The sequence below is a fragment of the Boleophthalmus pectinirostris genome, unplaced genomic scaffold (assembly GCF_026225935.1).
Source record: "Boleophthalmus pectinirostris isolate CB_2022bp ecotype Guang Dong unplaced genomic scaffold, ASM2622593v1 HiC_scaffold_16, whole genome shotgun sequence".
Taxonomy (NCBI): domain Eukaryota; kingdom Metazoa; phylum Chordata; class Actinopteri; order Gobiiformes; family Gobiidae; genus Boleophthalmus; species Boleophthalmus pectinirostris.
In genome coordinates, this window is record NW_026571095.1 from 8,433,953 (window position 1) to 8,454,384 (window position 20,432).

Below are 20,432 nucleotides of genomic sequence, written 5' to 3' on the forward strand. Positions count from 1 at the left end.
CCCACATATGATCTCTTCTGTATTTATTTTATTTTATTTTTTTGTTTGTTTTCCGTCTCCTATCTTCTGCCCTTTTTATGTTAATCGTATGTGTTGACAAGATGATTGTTGACTGGATCTTGTGCTGTGTTTATTTCTTTTAAAGTTTTTTGCCTGTTCACAATCGAGTATTTATTTGATTAATTATTTTTATTTATTTATTATTCCTTCTTTATTTAATTTCTTCTTTACTTTTTTTTTTTTTTTTATTATTTGTATTCATTTTTTATAGTATTATTTTTTCGGGTATTTTATTTTCCTGCCACATCTGTCCGCCTAATTCTTCGTCACGTGATGAAGTCGTGGCATGGTCGCGCTGTGATTGGCTGAACTGTTTTCATCTGCGATCCCATTGGTCCGTTTTTCTGCTGACATCATCAATACCGGTGTGTTTACATCATCTGTCTCGTCTCGCCTGAGGTGTGTTAGCGCTGCTAGCTAGTAATGGAACAATTTCACGGTTTTCGCTGATTGTAATCGATGAATTATGTTTACTTTGAACTAAACAGCATGGGAATGGGGTTAAGTAACAATTATTTAAGCATTTCTGGGTATTTTGAGGCAGTTACCCGTAAGATCACACGGTAGGTAGCGCTTCAGTCAATGATTGTTTTGGATCGCTCCTCCTCTTCTTCCCTTGTCTCGCTGGTCTCCACTTTATAAGCGACTTGTCACTGTCACCTGACTCGGGGAGGAAACTGACAAATGGGATATGTAACGTAAGGTATCGACCACAACGTCCTCGTGTTTTCCCAGTAAAGGAGAGGCAAAGATCCACGTAGAGACATGCCGTAAAACCCTATCAGGAGCCCCGGAGACGTGGCGTTTTAAGATTACCATTCCAGTTCCAGTGTTTTTAGGGTTCCTCCGTGATCATGTCGGACCCGGACAGGTCGCTGCCTCTGTGCCGGAGACTGAGCTATGCGGTCGGGCACTTTCTCAACGATCTGTGCGCCTCCATGTGGTTCACATACCTGCTGGTGTTTTACCACGACGTGCTCGGTTTCCAGAACACGTATGCAGGTAAGGGAATTGTATTATTTAGGCAATGCTGCAACTTCAACAGTGTGGCTGTTTGAATGCAACCCAAAATTTGACTTTATAATCTGATTTCTGGACCGTTTAGATGATTATTATTATAAATGATACGCAAACTGCAAAATTGTAGTATAAAAATTGCAGACGGACAATGATCAGAAATAAATCTTATTATTTTGCATTTTTAATGCTATTTTAAGTCTTACAACTCCAAAATCTGCACAATTTTGGCAGCAGTACCTGTACTTGTAATTGAGTATATTATTTGTAACTAAATAACTGAACTTTTACTTGAGTACAAATTTTCAGTACTCTTTCCACCACTGCATATATCATTGAAACGTAAAGATGTTTTAATATTTAATAGCGAGCTAACTGGGTAAAATGAATGCAGTCAACCCGTGAAACAAAAGCGAAAGTAATTTTTTTTGTTTTGTTCACATCGTGTCAGTTTTTTCTATTGCAAACAGTGATGGAAACAGTACTACATTTTGTTACTTAAGTTAAAAAAAAGAGGCAAAAAGTTAAAGTTAAGTAAAAGTATCAAAAGTATGGAGTAAAAGTACCAGTTCAAATCGTACTTTAAGAGTAAAAAGTAATTCATGCAGATTTTGAGAACTGTTAAATACAATGATATTGTACTGATATTGATAAAGAATTGTGCAGGTTTTTTTTTTTTTTTTTTTGTAGTTAATTTTATATATAGATTTTTAGTTTGCTCAAAGCCAGAACCTGAACTCAAACTCTTTAGTCAGGATGTTGGCCATGGTCCACAAATTGGCTTAAAAATCCCCTCTCACATAGTTTGTAATGTACTTTTGAGTTGAGTAGAAAGTAGGTATCCTGCTCTTAAATATAGTGATAGTAAAAGTATCCACTGTAAATACTATTGATGTGAAAGATAATATGTAGTTTCTATATTAAATTATAACTCTATAAGTGCTTCTCTACACCATAGGTCTGATAGGGACGGGACAAGATCTCATGCCACAAGATTTTGTGAGACAAAATTGCCACGAGATTGTTCACACATGCTGAAAATGATCTTGTGTCTTGTCTCGTAGGTCCAATCTCATTTCTCATCTTGTATTGTGGAAATTGTATCTCATCTCACCCCTGTTATCTCATACTAATATCTAAAAAAAACAAACATACATTTGCTAAGCAGCTAAGGCAGTCACAATATTGTCAAAACATTGCTTTGTTATTTAAATATATTGGCCTCTTGGCTATTGTTGATTAGACTGAAATAATGAAAATAATAATAAGCAGTTGTTGTGGCCTGAAATGTCTTTACAAATATTTAATTAAACTTAAAAATCCTGTAAGTAAATATGTGTAAAAATGTAGAACCTGTTACAACCTGTTTTCCTTTTTTTCCCAGTTTTTACCAATTCAGACTATATAAATATAGTTGGTAGAGTTGTCATATCCTGTGTTCAAGTTCTAAAATTATGCAAAATATAATGATAATACTAAAAATTTGATGTCACCCTAGTTCTCTAACATTATGTGAATAGTGTTGTCATGTTACTAAAATTTCAAACTCGATTTTGATACCAAGGATCGATACTCAATACTGACTCTGATATCACAATGATAATTAAAACCATGCTTTCTTGAGACAACAGAATATTTTTTTCAGCATCAAATCATAGTACTTTCTTTTCTTTTCCCATATGGTCTTATATGTGTGTAATTCCTCAGTGGTCCAGGTAGGTTCCATAGTGGTCCATGTCCGTATACTAGTCTATGTGCTCTTATACTTGTTCTAATACAGATCAAGCTCATTCATTTATTCATTTCTGTCCTGTGAATGTGATTGTTTTTTTAGTATCGATACCTGCTCAAATATCTAGTTTTGAGTCTAGTTGTAGTATTTAATTCCCGATACTTTTGAGAGGGCTGGAATTGATCAGTGCCAGTTAGTAGACTTAGGAGAAAGTGAAGAATACTTGTTTTCCTTCACGGTTTAGAGAAGTGCAGTGGAGCCATTGTGAGCCTGTAGCAGCAGAACTAAGTAGTGTTCACGCAACTCGAGGAAACCTGCTCCTACATTTTTATGGGTCTATAATCCTGACATATGCGTGACTGTACATCATAACAGCCGTTAGTTACATTATAATAGCATTTTAAAACACTGTGAAAATGTGAAGTTACCAAAAAAAGTATATTTTGAACAGCTTTTGAGCACACATTTGTAGTTCGAGAGAATTACATAATTAGTTGTAAGGATGTAAGAAAAATGGCAAAACCCAATAATTAGAATAAAATAATTTAATACTTTTGAAATGAAGTGGAATTATTCTCTGTAGACAGTAGCGATTGATTATGTTTTTTGTTATTTTTCAGGGCCGATACAAATACCAGTTATTTAGAATTCAGAAAAAACTGATGGTCCATAAGTTCTGCCGATATTTTTGAAACAATTTTGGACATTTTAACCAAATAATGTAATTTAAATTTTGTACAAACTCATCCACGACCTTGTTTTGATGACAAACTGGATAAAAGAGCAGTTGAGTCACCTTTTGTGCAGTGTCCTCATCACAAAAAAGTGCTCAAATAAAACCATATTCTTATTCTTCAAGCATTCTGGTCAGCCTAAACAAAATATCGGCTTTTACTGGACATTTATGACAATATCTGATAAGATAAAAAATGCAAATATCATCCCAAAATATCAGCCTATCTCTAGTAGTCTCCAGTAGTCCATACTTGATCCAGGTTTATTTCTGTATGGCAGTGTGACGACTCCTGTCCAGTCCTGTCCAGGTATAGTCTCATTTTGGTTCCTCCTTAGGTATGGTGTGTTTAAACTGTGATTATACCCTTAAGTGGTACGATACTTAAAATTTGAAAAGCCCTGAAAATGTGTATTAAAACTAAATTTTTTCCCTTATTTCTCCATTTTTATGAATGAGCTTTGAAGGAGCTGGCCTGTTGCATAAAGCTGACAGCACATGTGTAATGTTTTGTTTTGATGACCTCTCCCCTGTTTATCAGCCTTTCTAAACTTGAATTGACCAATCAATAGTGACCCACATTGTCCCAGTGAGCAGCGTTTTCACTTTTTATTGACTTCTTTATCACTGCATCAAAGTTTTTACTCTGAAATTTACTCTTGTTTTTGGACAACAGCCTTGTTTATATTGCAGTGAAAATTGCTTCACCGGGTTGTCAAAAGTATCCAAAATCAGATACAAATTGATAACAAATCTAATATCAAAACTAGATACTCATTGGAGCAGGTTATGATACTACAAAAAGTCACATTCACAGGACAGAAATGAACCTTTCCTGAATAGCTTCAGAATGATCTTGACCTTGTCTTAAAGAATGTTTTTTTTATTATTGTCTTGGAATCAGAATCGTTATTGAGGATCAAGTCTATTCTTTAGTACTGAATTCAAGTTTGAAATGTCAGAATAGTGACAACACTAGTACAAACAGATTATAAGATATGACTTTTCCATACTAATATTTAAGTCCTAACTGTTCATGTGGTGTGTGCAGGTCTTTTGCTGCTTGTGGGCCAGATCGCGGATGGCATCTGTACTCCTCTGATTGGCTATGAGTCTGACAGAACCCCTGGATGTGGCAACTATGGCAAGAGGAAGACCTGGCACCTAGTGGGTGAGCTCAGCTAGACTCAGCAGCCTCTGTTGTCTGTCTGCTGGAGGGTGCTCTCTAAGGCTGTAAGCTGTAAGTCGGTTAAAGGTGTCAACTTTTCTGGTGGAGGGTCCCTCGCTTTTCTCCATGGAGATGTTATTGCTTTGTCTGGAATGTTTCGCAATATGGTATTAAATCTTTCAGTCTTCCCTGAGACCAAAACAAAGACTAAGTTACAGGTCAGATCTGTGGAGAGGCAACCCCACTCTCAGTCAGAATGCCTGTTTTTGTAGTTATTTTTGAGTTATAAAACCACCTGTAATTGAATAAATGTAAGGCAGAGGTGTTTAATGTCATACTGTGGAACATTTAAGGCAGAACAAAGACATCTTCATAGAAACAAGATAGTGACGGAGCTCCAACCAAAAACTTACACAGTACACCTTTAACCAAAATTTGTATTAATTGCTTTATTGTTTTATTTAGATTATAATGATTTTTTGGGAATTTATATGTAAAAAGTAAGATGAAACATATGATTCACAAGTTTAATCTGTCTTTATACAAGTTATATAATTTCTTAGTACTTTTTTCAGCATAAATAGTGTTTTTTGCATGAACTCCCACTGCAGGTGTAGTGTTGTCAGTGCAGTTTGAGTCAGATACACAGAGTAAATAATTCTGAGAGCTTTTGAAACACCCCATTTTTAGTCGACTAGTTGATCGTTTTTAGTCGATGTAGACTTAGTGTACAGAGGGCAAATATACTGCTCTGAAAATTAAGACTTTGCCACTTTTTATGGATGAGTTGTTTATGGTTCACTTATATCTTCATTGTTAAAGTCTCACCTGCTGACTGTCAGGTGATCTGCAAGTACACCTGACCTGACTGAGTTAAAAACAGTTAGTTCCATATTTCAAACAGTGAAAACTACAGTAGGTTTCACATCTGCCATTTACTGATAAAAATAAATGAAAATAAACCTGCAAATTTACTTCTGCTTTAAAGAAGATATTACACTTCTGTGAGGTATTGACTGCTAACATATAACATCTTTAGGTCGCAATGTTATATTTGCTGATAACATCTTATTACATACATTTTTGATGCTCAGGTCCCTTGAATGGTCCCCATTCCTCTTGCTCCCCATGCAAAGTCACTCTCCTTCAGAGAGTTATCGCAACAAAATCACTAGTGTTTGACACCTGAGACCTGACTCACTGTGTCAGATGCTTGAAACACGCCTCAGACGCTTCAGGACCAGCCTGGACATGCGTCTTCACAAACTTAAAACACAGCAAAAGAAAGCATGTTTTCAAGATATTATTGCTGTGATAGAAACACCTGCAATTGAATAAATGCAAGAAGTTTAATGGCATACTGTGGAACATTCCAGTAATATCTCTGCGGAGACAAGCAGGTGGCTTCACCACAAAAGTCCCAAAGCTCCTTTAACATGGCATTTTGTGTGTATTTCCCCAGGCTGCCTGAGTGTGGCGCTGTCATTTTCCTTCATCTTTAACCAGTGCCTGGGCTGCTCCCCGCAGACGCCGCAGTGGGCCAGTGTGCTTTACTTTGTCCCCTTCATCATCGTCTTTCAGTTTGGATGGGCTGCTGTGCAGATCTCACACCTGTCCCTCATCCCTGAGCTGGTCCGCTGTGAGCACGCCAAGGTCGAACTCACCGCGTACAGGTATAAAGTACCACAAGCAAACATACAGCTCCTTTATAACAGTAAAAAGCAGGTACCTGCATTACACAAAATTGACTCTTTAAACCAAGTTATAATGTATTTGCCTTCTCAAAACATACACTGGCATTGTGTTTTGTTGCATTCACATATTTGAGTAATCATTTATTATTAGTCTGTTTACGTTTCCTAAGCTCAGAATGATGTCATGGAGAATTCCAAGTTAACAGCTACTTTTTTTTTTTACCTTTTCACCTTTAGTCCAGTAGAGATTGACAATCATCCAAATGAGTCTAGTGAAGGTGTTTGGAGTTTAAAAACACAATGTAATATGGGCCCTTTAAACACTTTTGGTCATGTTGGTAAACGAATGTCACAATATAAAATTTTACTCTCAATTATAATTTAATGTAGTTTATGTCAGAATTTTAAAGCCTCTTAAAAAACTCAACTCAACCACAAAACTGAACTTCATTGTTCTGTCATTTGTGAAATTTCAGTCGACACAAGTGCCCTTTATAAAATGAGAATGCTGCTGCTGACAAATGCACAAACTGACCACCTCATTGTGGAATTCCATTAGTACCAGTGTGGAACTGTTGACACAGGCTGCTGTAGACTTTGTGAAAAGTTTCAAATACATATCTTTGTATGTTGAGTAAAATTAAGGCTGACTAATGAAATTCTTGGTTGACTAAAGACGTGTCTGCACACAGAAGCCTACACCTGCATGGAAGTCTATTAAAAAAACAGTTATTTATTTATATAAAGGCAGTACATTTATGAATCACAAGTTTGATCTGCCTTTTTACATATAAATACCCAAAAATACAAAATCTTCAGCTCACTCAGTTACTCACTTCTTTCTGCTGTTGTCCCATATAAATTCTTATAATCTAAATAAAATGTAGACTATGACTCTATTGGCTGGGCACCTCAGCTAAAGACTTACAGAGGGAAAATAACCAAGAGTAAATAATGTATTTTATGTACATTTTATTGCAGTCATTTTGTTTTGATAACCGTGACAAAAAATGCTTTGTGAGTGCTACAGGTTCAGTGTGTCAGGGAGAAGAGGAGGATCCGCATTTGGTGAAGTCTTTGTTTTGTCAGAAGTTAAAGCCAATGACAAGAGAAATTATAGTTCAGTGTGTGTGCGTCGTAAAACCGGTTTCATTAGTTAATATATAAACTTTTGAAAAGGAAATGATCTGTTTGGTCACTATAGTTCTCCAGATAGCAGGAACACCCATTTACAGTAACATTACGCTCTATTTTCTGATCTATGTTGTAATGTTATTTTCTCATCACAAACCTGGAGTTGTGTTTTATTTCATTCACACATGTTTAACACCCCAATTCTGCATATTTAGGTGTGTTCTTCTCGCACGCTGAAAATACAGGAAGTGCTCAAATGTGTTTTTAAACTCCATACACCTTCACTAGAATCATCTGGATAATTTCAGCTCTGGAATTGCCAATCTCTACTGAAAAAGGAGCTGTAAAAGGAGCTCTTAATTTGAAAACTACTGCTTCATGACATCACAAAGTGGAACGGAGCATTCTGAGCTTTGAAGACGTAGAGTAGACAAACTAATAATGCAGGATTACTCAAACATGTGTGAATGAAACAAAACACAACTCCAGATATGTTTTTTGAGGAGGGAACAACATTTTTACATGACTTCAAACTCACAAGTATCAAATGTGTGTAATACAGGACCTTTAAATAAACTGAAAGAGAATGAAAAGTGGTGCATGGTGGTATTAGTTCACATGCATCTTTTAGAACCCATTGCATAATATAAGACCTTTAATAATGCCATACGCCTCACTGTTTTCTGTTTTGCTTGGGTTTCTCATAGGTATGCGTTCACAGTGATGGCTAACATCACAGTGTACGCTCTGGCCTACCTGCTGTTCCACATGCAGAGTGGAGAGGACATGGACGCACTGGGACCTGTGGACATCCCCGTCTTCAGGGTGAGAGTCTAGCGATACTAAAATTTCAAACTTGATTTAGATAAAACTCGAGACTCAATAGTCATTCTGTGACCACTATTAGATTAGGGTTAGGGTACTTTCTTTTCTATTTCCATGTATAATCCCTCAGTAGTCCAGGTAGGTTCCATAGTGGTCCATGGGAGTATCCTAGTCCACTGTTTCCCAAACTGTTTTCTAGGGATCCATATTTTAAGCGTCACAAATCTTCGTGACCCAAGTCAATGGACATTATTCGTAAATGACAAAATAAATTTGTGACCATTATTGAACATTAATGAGGATATTTTTTTGTTGACTGTGTGATCGTCGCGATCCAGGGAAACAATGTCTATGTGTCTAGTCTATGTGCTCTTATACTTGTTCTGATACTGCTCAAAATCATTCAGGAAAGCTTCATTCTATCCTGTGAATATAACTTTTTTTTTAAACTTTTTTTTTAGTACCGATACCTGCTCAAATGAGTATCTAGTATTGATTAGGATCTGATTTTCGATTCTTTTTACAATCCTACACCAGTCCAGTGCTTCAAATCATCCATTTTTAAACAGTTCTTGTTGTGTCTCTTTCAGAACCTGGCTCTGCTAGTCCTGGGCATAGGTCTGGTCTTCTCTCTGTTCTTCCACCTCGGCACCTCAGAGCACCGCAGCAGAACAGGAGCAGAGGAGAGCGGGGAACAGAGCCCTCTACTGGCCCCACGCACCACTACACTGTCTACTCTGCTGCAGTGGAAGTGCTGGCTCAAGCAGCCTTCATTTTACCAGGTACACCGCACTCATTCTGCTCTATGATACTTTGGAGCTGAGGTCATTAACATTCCTTGGAGGTGTAATGCTAACTGAAGTTCAAGTTAGTCTTTAATCTGATCTTTAGTTTAACACAATCTGACCAGAAAGAACTAACAAGGGGCTAACTTTACATACACACCATAAATCTGACCATTACCTGATTTCTGGAGTTATCAGATTATTGAAATGTAATAGCAAAATCTGTTTAAAATAACCCAGTTTCTCTGTTTGTGCACACAGTCACTCTAAAATGATAACTATAACTTAAGGTGACTTCACACTAGTCCTGGTTTGGTCCTGGTTGAGTTCTGGTGTAGTCCAAGTTTAGTTCCAGGTTTGATGTAGTTTGTGTGCAAATTTTATTTACTGTGAGCTACTTGTACGCTGTAGTAAAAACTATAAAATGTCTTCAGTACCTCAAATTAAGAAAGCTGCAGAGCCAAAAAATGCCTCATTAGTTTCTCATTTAGTGTAAATAATGATAAATGTATTTTTTTCTTTTAATCTGTGTGATGTTTGTCCCCAGGTGGCGCTGTTGTATATGTCCACCAGGCTGATAGTGAATCTGTCCCAGACTTATATCTCCATGTACCTGGTGAACACTCTGGGGCTGGAAAAGGTAACACTGTGAGCTTTTATGCTTTCACTGCCTTTATAAACTATTTTAAAAAGTCATTATTTAACTGAAAGAAGATGGAAATCTGAGCTGCTAAACGAATACAAGAACTCCCATGCATTTCAAAACCTGTCTGTAGGGATCTAAACTACAAGGTTTGCTGCTTTTGTACATGAAAGCTTTAATTTAAAGCAACACCATGTAACCTTCTTTAAGTGGCATATCACCTGCATGATTCCATGGAAATAGAAAGTTACAACCAAGTTTATGTCATACTGTGGAATATTATAGCCATGGAGACAACCAGGAGAAGGCCCTTCACCAGATTTAGTTTTGTGGAGATGCAAGTCTGCTTACACATTTTTCAGTACAATAATAATAATACTTTCTTTTATTTTGGTCTCATTTTTGGTCATAAAAGTGTGGCTTTAATTATGGGTGTCTGAATTCACTAAAACCTTGACAAACATTGCAGAGCAGGCTTGCCTCTCCAGACACCCGACTCTTAACTTTATCTGGTTTTGCCTCAAGTAGCATACATAAAAGATTAATGTGCGACAAATTAGGGATGCACTAATCCATCTTTTTCAGCTCCGATACCAATTTCAATACTATGGTTTTAAATATCTGTTGATATCCGACATCACCTGTTACCAGTGCAGAGACTGAGATCAGTAAATATAAGACAAAACTGATCCAAATGTGTTATGTAGTTGTTCTTTATCCCTCATGTAACGTCAGAAAAACTTCATATAAAGTTGACCAGTAAATAGTCTTATTACATACATTTATTTGTCCAATCTGGATATCGGCTTAACTGTTATTTGTAAAGTATGCCAGTATACCATTCAGCAAAATAATCGGATTGGTGCATCCCTATGACAGATAAGCAGTAGCCTGTGTCCTCTGGTTAAACTCTGCTCTAAAGTTCTTTGTGTGTGTGTGTGTCCTGTTCTGATCCTTGTGTCGTCTCGTGTGTTTAACAGAAGTTCATCGCCACCATCCCTCTGGTCATGTATCTGAGCGGGTTCCTCTCCTCATTCATCATGAAGCCCGTTAGTAAACTCATCGGGAAATCTGTGAGTGGGACTGTCACGATAACTTATTTTACAGTGTGATGTATTACTGAAGAAAATATAAATGATGAACGATAATAGTGAATGCCTATGACAAAATCACTCTAAAGCAGGCCCCTCCCTCAAAAAACATATTTTAACTATACGGTGTTGTTAATGAGTGTGAGCTGAAATAAGAGACAACGCTTATGAAACATGTAATACCAAATGACCCAAATGTTATTATAATAAAAGCCTGTGTGGTTGCCTGGTTACAGCTGACGTACTTTCTGGGCCTGCTCCTGATCATGACCTTCTCGTACTGGGTGCTCCTGGATGAGGCGATGGGTCAGAGGGTGTACGGTGCCGCAGTGCTGCTAGGAGCGGGGTCAGCGACTATTCTGGTCATCTCATTATCCATGACTGCTGAGCTCATCTCTGACCAGACGGTAACTACAGGCCTACATCTATGACATTTATACTAGAGCTGAGGATCAAAGTAAAAAAAAATTTATTTAATTTTACTAAAACAACAACTGTGTTTTGTTCTTTTGCAGCAAAGTGGAGCGTTTGTGTACGGAGCCATGAGCTTTACAGATAAACTGGCCAATGGGCTGGCGGTCATGTTGATCCAGAGCCTGCATCCCTGTCAGTGAGTAACGCTGTGTGTATGTGTTAGAGATGCACGGATGGGCTATTTTTTCATCCGCAACCGCGACACAAAACTCATCATCCGCCCGCTGTCCATTTTGCACCCAAGGTTTTCAAAACCGCACCCGCCCGCCATCCGCACATTGATTTTAGATTTTAGAACAATCATACAGCAAACAAACTAAGGAGCCTTGATAAAAATGCAAACTCTATAGCTCATTCATTCCAAAATTGGCTCAGCGTGTATGTTCGCATTCTTAATTGTCCTTAACAACCCCAAACTTACCTGGTTTTCTTGCGCAGCTAATTAATTGACAACGTTTTCCAACTAGGCTATTTTTGAACCTTCTTGCCTTCGTGTTGGATGTTGTTACATTCTGAACATTCTGCCATTGCCCGATGTTATTTCAAAGTCATAGCCTCACTCCATTGGTCTTTCTTTAAGATTTAAAGACCCCGAGTGGCAGTCTACGCTATAATGTCTGCGTGTTTTAAAATATAACTGATATCGAAACAAAATAGACAGATCATCTCATCCAAATGAACCTTTATTGAAATCAAGCAATGCCCTCTTTATATTCCAATTGAAATAGGCAAGAAAAAATATGCATAAAATAAAAAATATAGCCACTTATGTGTTGGCAAACAGCTGAAATAAATTAGAAATAATAAAATAAACTGCATATAATATGTGCCTCGTAAACCTTAGGCATCAATAACCCGACACAACCTTAACCTTCAGAACATAAAAACGAGGTCAAATGGGCTAATTAAGGATATGACGTACACTTCATACTACAAACATAGACAATGAGACTCGTCTTTTCAGATGTAGGTAACAATACTAACAAGAACTTTTTTTTTTTTTTTTAGTAGTTAAACCGCCACCTGCCCAAATTTAATTAAAATATAATTTTTCGTCACGTCATCCGCCCGACCCGCGGATTAACCGCGGATACCGCGGTTATAACCGCAATCCACGCATCTCTAGTATGTGTGTGTTTTTTTGGACACATCAGCACAGATTTCAGACATTCTCATCTGGTCACTCTACTGCTATGAAGTACGTCTTTAGCCGTCTGTTGCCGATAACATAACTTTACTTCAACTTACTTTTCACTTTTTTAAAATCATAAACACAGTGTATTCATCAGCGATATAAAATAATTATATTAATTAAAGAATTATACAAACAGGGGCCATATACACCGTTATTGATATCGGCCGATACAAATACTGTAAACGATATATGACCTATCCCTTGAGCTGAGCACAGATGTTCAGAATTGAGGAAAAATACTTAAATCAAAAATACAATATCTGGAAAAGACATTGAACTGAATGTCATAAGAAGTGCCAAACCATGGAAAGGCATTGGGTGTAAAATAAAACATGTGTCTCTTACAGTACTGTGGTGTGCTGTCCAGCCTGCGTCTGGTTCTATCATTACGTCATGGTGATCGTGACGGGGGGCGTGGCCTTTGTGGCGGCTCTGGCTCTCTGCTCCATCCTCATCTGGCCAATCAAGATCCGTGCACGTGAGTCACATGACCTATGATTTACATTTATGACAACATAAACCCATTCTAAACTCACACCGCACAGACACAGACATGTGGGGTTTTTGGGGACGTTATATTGAGTTATATGAATTTCCCGGAGAATAATCCTAACCCAATTCACAATAGAGTTCAACTGCATGTCATTTGACTCCAAAAGTAAGATATCCATTTCTGTTTTCCACAGACTTAACAAAAAAAATAAAAGTTTGAAAGCTTGCATGGGGCTAACCAGCTGTATAACTAATGATCACAAAACCTATAAATGTAATTCCAAAATCGATGGAAAAATGGATGGAAAAAAAAGTTTTGTGAGCATTCTACATAGGGATGTAGAATGCTGAATTAAATGAATGAATTAAATTTTCTTAATCGATCGTCAGGAGAATTAACGATCGATTATCGATTAATCATTAACGTTTTAATATTTAAATTATCATCATTATTATTACTATCTGCACTACTAATCTGCATAAATAAATTCAACTTTACGACATATAAACCGTAACGACTCTAGAGCCACATCAATCCGTTTGACATTATAATGTGTTTAATTCAGTTTTGCAACTCTCACAGAAATGAAAACTTAAAACCACACGGCTAATTTGCTTAAACTAAGCAAAGAAAAAAAAAAACAGCTCTTGTGCACTGATGCGGCACGAATCAATGGAATTCAGGTTAGTGTGACCATATTTGCGTTTGTTAAAACCAGGACACCTTACGGGGGGATGGGAGGTGGGGCCTCGTCATCGACATTGCGCTTCTCTCACCTGGCAAAGCTTTTTCATGTTTTCAGTGTCCTGGTGAGCTTTTTCCCACTGGACACTGAAACACATGTTCCTGCTTTGTACACTGTGCTCATGGCCTCCCACTTGTCCCGACCGGAACGGAAAGCATGGAATTTTTTGTACAAGTCATCGTTAAATACTCGTTTGCACTTTGGCACCTTGGAGGCTGACTGACTGTTTGTGTCTCGCTCCTTCTGAGTGCAGAGAGCTACATGTACAGTCCCCCGTTTGGTCGCCCTACGCTACGCACAGCAACCTACATTCGGTTTGTCGATTAAAATGAACGTAATGATCAATTATCGATTAATCGACTAATCATGCCCATCCCTAATTCTACATGTAACATAACATTGTTCCCTCATCAAAAATATCTGAATATCTGAATCTGAAAAATATCTGAAGAGGTTTTTATGTCATCCATGCATGTTTGGGTAATCTAGCGACCTCTCCCCCACACTCCTGCATGACAATTCTACATAAATATATAAAAACATGATACAAAACAATAGACTACAACTTCACAAACCTGATGCGATGTGCAGTAGTTTTAGTGAAATGCCCACAGATTGTAATGTGATGGCACTCTGAAGGAGGAGTGAGGGGGGAAAAAAACAAAGGTGAAACTCATTAAACATGTTAATATGTTGTTTTCTGTGACATTTTTAAAACAAAATAAAAGTTAACATTGTAATCTAAATATGTTATGTGTTAGCAGTTAATACCCCATAAAAGTGCAACAGCCGCTCTTTAAAAGGTGTACTATGCAACTTTTCTGGTGGAGAGTCCGCTACCTGCTTGTCTCCATGGAGATGTTATTACTTTACCTGGAATGTTCCATGGTAGGACATTAAACAGTTCCATCTGGCATTTATTCATTACGGGTGTTTCTATTGCTCAAAAATAAAAAAGTTCTTTCTGTGAATAGGGGCGCCTCTCCACAGATCTGAATTGTAATGTTGCCTGTTTGTCTCCTTCGTGATAGATAGGTTTAATCTATACTGTGGAACATTCCAAACAAAGCAGTAATATTTCCGTGAAGACAAGCAGGTGGCAGACCCTCCACTTCAAATGTTAACCTTACAAAATTTTTTGCGCAAAATTCCTTCTGGTTATTTAATTTTGTTGTTTTTCCAGGAGATCTACCGGAGGTCACTGAAGACAACTCCACAGTGAACTAACATCAGGGATTTTAACTTTGATCAAAGAAAAACACTTTTAAACCACAGAGAAGAGAAAGGAAGAGTGCACTTTACAGCAGAGGACAAACTGCTGATAACACGAGAGAACAAGGAAATCCAAGAGTTCCTGCAGCACTTGGAGCTGATCTCTGTAAAAACAAATGTCTTTTATATTTGAAGAGTCTTTTTAAAGGCCATTTTAGTGCATCAGCTTTAACTCTGGAAATGTTTTAACCAGGTCAAATCATGTAAACTACCAGTCAAAAGTTTGAACAGTTTTTAATTTTTGTTTCTTCTTTTATTCTTAGGATTATTTACACTGTAGATGCTCACTAAAGGCATCAAAACTATGAATGGACACATGGAAAAAAGTCTTAAAAAAAACAAAAAATAATTCCAAACTGAGATTTTAGATTTTTAATAATAAAAGAATGAGAACTTTGCACGTCAGTTACTTGAGACGGGTGCGTTGGAGGAGATGAAGCAGACCAAGAACATAGAGAAAAATCCCACACACTGTCTTACTTGCAAATTGTGAAATTTATTAGGACAAACTGTGCAATGCTTCAGCACTGGGCCTTCGTCAGGCAAAACCTTTTTGATGGCTCAGTGCAGAAATGTTGCACGGTTTATTCTAATGAATTCCACAATTTGCAAGTAAGACAGTGTGCTGGATTTTTCCTCTAGATTTTAAATAATATCCACCCTTTGCTTTGAGTCCTGGTTTGCACTTTTGGCATTTCTTGACCCTGACATGGCACAGCTGTGAACCATTTCAGGAGACTTCATCAAGAAACTCATTGAGAGAAGGCCAAAGGTTTGAAGGGCTGTTAACAAAGGAAAGGGTCGATACTTTAAATATTTTTTAATATTTTAAATTAAAATCCTTAGTTAGTTATTTAACTTTTTGATCTTTGCTCCACAGTTCCATATACCTCGTGTCATATTTGTAGTCTTCTGTATATGTTTACTACTTTCTATATTTTAAATACCAAAAAAAAACATTGAATAAGGAAGGCTGTTCAAATTTTTGACTGGTAATTTAAGTTATACCTCAAGACGAACAAATGGATTTACAAGGAAAGCAAAACACGCATAAGTCTATTAAAGGCGCACTATGTAACTCTTCTGCTTGACTACAGAGTCTGCTGCGTTCTTGTCTCCATGGAGATGTTATAGCTTTGCCTGTAATGTCCCTCAGTTTGGCATTAAACTCATCTGGCATTTCCACCAATCTGCAACTTGGCCTCAGGAAGCCGCCTGCTCGTCTCTATGGAGATCCAAAAGTTTAATGCCGTACTGTTGAACATTCCAAGCAAAGTAGTAAAGCAGAAAAAAGTTATACAGTGCTTCTTTAATTTATTGTGACCAAATGGAATGTAGGAAAAAAATAGGACAAATATTATACGGATAACAGAAGGAAAATTGAAATGGGACAGAATTCCAAAGAAATGAATGAATAGATGTTTGAATGGAAAGATCAGAAATGGTGCAACACAGGCCCGTTAAACAGTCTGTTCTAATGTTGTTTCCTCATCACAAACAGACCTGGAGTTGTATGTGAATGAAACAAAACACATTTAACAAACAACCTCTGTATATTTAGTCTTTCTCTCACACTGAAAACACTGTTCCCCCTTGTGATGTGTCATTAAATGGTAATGCAAGAAGCACTCTACTTTGTTTTTAAACTCCATCCATCTTCATAAGAATTATTTTGATAATTTCGGGAAAAAACATTCTGTTAACCTTAAAACTACCACTACATGACATCACAAGGTGGAACAGAGCATTTGGAGCTTTGGAGATATAGACAAACTAATAATGCAGGGTTACTCATACGTGTGTGAATGAAAAAAAAAAAAAACACAACTCCAGGTCTGTTTTTGAGGAGGATTTGCGTAGTATGGGACCTTTTAACTGGTGGTGGTGAAGAGGAGATGGAGAGGCTGAGGAGATTAATTGTTCTGCTGCTGTGGTGGAGATAGAAGAGTAGGAGCTGAAATGGAAAAGTGGACCAAGAGTGAATTTGTGTATTTGATTGTCTTTAGCTCTGATTGGTTGAGAGGCAGAGGTAGCAGGGCTGTGATTGGCTGATATGTGACAAGAGAGAAGAGCGAGGTTGAAATCATACATAAGCTTCATTTCAGGGATTATTTTAGATTTGTATGTTAAAGCCGCTGCAACTGATTGATTTTTACTGTTTTAAAAAAGTGGAAAACAAAACTAGCTCATTTTGACTTATTTGCAGTGGTCCAGAGTTATTCCTCAGTTACCTTATGCATTCCGAGCAGTCTATTTATTCACCATGATGAGTTTCTAACTGCTTTAAACAACTTTCAGAGACCCGAGCGGAGTCTTGTTGTCATGGTAATACTAACAACAACTAGCATGCAAACAGTGAACTTCCTGAAACACATTATAACACTACGCAACTGACTTATTTTTATGTTAACAGTGTTGAGGGTGAAGTTTAATCAACATTTAGACATGGCCATAAGCTGTTATTTCTGCTACAGCTAAAGTAAAACCATAAGAATTATATGATTACTATACAATAAAGTAAAAAACATTTAGGAAAACTACCGGTATTTGCTTAAAAGTGCATTGTGTGTCTTTTCTGATGGATGGTCTGTCAAAGGTCTTTCTCAATGGAAGTGTTATTGCTTTGTCTGGAATGTTTCACAATATGGTATTAAAGCTTTCTATCTTCATGGAAACTAAACCACACCAAGTTACAGGTCAGATTTGTGGAGAGGCGACTCCGCTCACCATCAGAATGTCTATTTTTTGAGCAATAAAACCATCTGTAATTAAATAAACCTAAAGTAGAGCTGTTTAATTAAGCAGAGCAATAACACATCCATAGAAACCAGAAGGTGACGGAGCTCCAACCGAAAAGTTACATGCACCCCACTTTTTAAGGATGAACTACCACTACTACGCATAGTTACTGCTTTACATGTTCTGAAATATAAGAATGACTGGAATTGTCACGCGCACACACTTGTTTATTATTATAACCAATGTTTTTGGGTTGTTTTTTTTTTTACAATATAATCAATGTTTTCTATAAGAGGGATTATTCAGTGAACCATTTGTAAATAAAGGGATTGTAACACTACATTGTGGATTGAGTCATTGTGTGAATTGGAATTATAAAAATGAAATTATAAAAGCCTCCATACTGAGTGCCATTCCTAAAGTCTGCAGTTCCACTGTATCAATGCAAACACCACATGGGCCCCTACTCATAAATACAATTTACACTACTTTTAATAGAATATGTCATGTTTTTTTCTCAGAAATATATGCTAAACCAGTATAATTGGACCTGTATGTTTAATACTAATATGAAGTAGTAAATGTCAACTAATAAGTGTATTTAAGTTGATTTCTTTTAAGCTTGTTTGCCAGTTTGGGGGCTTTGAACACCTTGGGAATCATGGGTCTGTGTCGTTGATTTTAGACCAAATTGTTGATGTAATATAAATATTAGACCAAATTGGAGATAAAGGTCAATTATTACCAGATCACAAACTATTTTCACAGAAACAAAAACGTTCACAAAACAGATCAAATGGAAATGCAGGGGTTTCTCTGTAATTAAACAATAACAAAATGAAACTCAATAGGTGTGACATTATTTATGTAACTTTACACTATACACAACCACAAATTAGTTTAAAACATTTTCATGTTTCAGTCATTACATGTAACTTTACAAAGAGGAGAAATGTTCTGTTTCTAATGTCTCTGTATGTGTCTCACAGTTCTCCAAAGCACACTGTTGTTACTAAAAAGTACTTTCACTTGAACAATTTAAAAGGCACTTCGGCAGCTGACAGATTTCACCTGAATCTTTTCATCGTCTCCATTATGAAGGTATCACTGTCCACTTCTGCTCCAGTTACATGCATTTTTAAAATTCTTTCCCACTGTTACCAGCAGAGGGCGCAGATGCCAAGACAAGCATTCTATGTGCTGGAATCTTGTTCTTTAAAAAGGTAAACTGTAACATTTATCTCCCTGGAGATGTTATTGCTTTGTTCAGAATACATGTTTTTCAAGATGTTTTCTTAACAATGAAAACACTAACTGAATTAATGCAAGAGATTAATTCAGTTAGTGTTTTAATTACTGTTTTATTCACCTGATTTTAATGCATGCCCTTAATTATATTTTAGTTAGTTAGTTTATTTACTAATATCATTTGTTGTTCTATGGTACACCAAACCACTGAAGCAAGTTCATAGTTAGTGAATTTTGTTCACTGACAATGACAATAAATAAAATTAATTAATGCCATACTTCCTCCTGATAAAGCATTAACATCTCCATGGAAAAAGGCGGTGAGGAAATGTCCTGCAGAGGTTACATAATGTGCCTGAAGAGCAGAGTTGGATAGTACTTTGTAGTATTTTTTGTTGAAGTAACGTTACTCTTACTTGAGTCAAATTTTTGGCTCCTTTAAAGGTGCATTTTGTAACTTTTCTGGTGGAGGGCCCGTCAAATGCTTTTCTCCATGGAGATGTTATTGCTTTGTATGGAATGTTCCACAGTATGGTATTAAAGCTTTCTACCTTCATGGAGACCAAGCCAAGTTACAGGTCAGATCTGTGGCGAGGAGACTCTGCTCACAGTCAGAATGCCTGTTTTTCTAGGGATTTTTGAGCTATAAAACCAACTATAATTGAATAAATGTAAAGTAGCGCTATTGAATGTCATACTGTGGAACATTCCAGGCAGAGCAATGATATCTCCATAGAAAAGCAGGTGACGAACCCTCCACTAGAAAAGTTACACAGTGAGCCTTTAAGTCTTTCAAGTGCTAAAACCTGTCATACCAGAGCAGGCACTTCACAGTCCATTATCAGACCTGTCAGGGTGCACTGGCGTTCATCTTCTCCACACAGCTGTCCCAGAAATTTAGCAGCCTATTGTCTTTGTTGGCGCAGAAGTCAGTGAAATCGCGCAGTAGACGGTCTGCCAGTCTTTCATCTCCCAAAACACCCGCTCGCCACGCTTTCGTCAGCATCGTGTTATAGGCCCAATAGAAGCCCACGCGCTCCTCTCCTCCAAACGGACCCTGGTTGTTGGATGTGATGGAGTTTCGCCGCCGACGCTGGGGGGCGTTAGAGTATTTACGCTTAGAGTAGGGAAGCTGCAGGAAAACTGTGCCTGGGAGAAAAGAAACAGGGGTCACTGACAACTTTTAAAGGTGCACTATATAACTTTTCATCTACAAGCCTAGCACCTGGTTCTGTCCATGGAGACATTTAATAGAATATTGTCATGTTTTTTTTCCACAGAAATATATGTTAAAACGGTATAATTAGACCTGTATGTTTAATACTAATACAAAGTAGTAAATGTCAACTAATATGTGTATTGATTAGTTGATTTCAAAACTCTT

The 20,432-nt window shown here is 37.2% G+C and overlaps 2 protein-coding genes across 5 annotated transcripts in view; one reads left to right on the forward strand and one right to left on the reverse strand.

Moving 5' to 3' along the window:
* Nucleotides 1-434: 434 nt before the first annotated feature.
* On the forward strand, nucleotides 435-18,140 carry LOC110157814 (major facilitator superfamily domain-containing protein 12). The gene is made up of 11 exons (XM_020922207.2): nucleotides 435-1,062; nucleotides 4,594-4,713; nucleotides 6,173-6,383; nucleotides 8,246-8,363; nucleotides 8,954-9,145; nucleotides 9,696-9,788; nucleotides 10,772-10,864; nucleotides 11,119-11,289; nucleotides 11,398-11,492; nucleotides 12,899-13,029; nucleotides 14,973-18,140. The coding sequence occupies exons 1-11, from the start codon at nucleotides 915-917 to the stop codon at nucleotides 15,014-15,016; spliced, it is 1,416 nt and encodes a 471-aa protein (XP_020777866.2). The 5' UTR covers nucleotides 435-914; the 3' UTR covers nucleotides 15,017-18,140.
* Nucleotides 18,141-18,648: 508 nt separating this feature from the next.
* The window catches only part of depdc5 (DEP domain containing 5, GATOR1 subcomplex subunit), a 33,389-nt gene continuing 31,605 nt past the window's right edge, over nucleotides 18,649-20,432 (reverse strand). For all 4 annotated transcript variants that reach the window (XM_055152072.1, XM_055152074.1, XM_055152073.1 and 1 more), the window contains one exon: nucleotides 18,649-20,197. In XM_055152072.1, coding sequence (XP_055008047.1) covers nucleotides 19,899-20,197 — 299 coding nt within the window. In that variant the 3' untranslated portion in view covers nucleotides 18,649-19,898. The remainder of the gene's footprint in view (nucleotides 20,198-20,432) is intronic.

Bases quoted from the DNA above. Each gene is read 5' to 3' on its own strand.
- LOC110157814 (XM_020922207.2), top strand. From the start codon at position 915: ATGTCGGACCCGGACAGGTCGCTGCCTCTGTGCCGGAGACTGAGCTAT. The intron at 4,714-6,172 runs GTGAGCTCAGCT...GTATTTCCCCAG, and splicing joins GAAGACCTGGCACCTAGTGG to GCTGCCTGAGTGTGGCGCTG. The intron at 11,290-11,397 runs GTAACTACAGGC...GTTCTTTTGCAG, and splicing joins AGCTCATCTCTGACCAGACG to CAAAGTGGAGCGTTTGTGTA.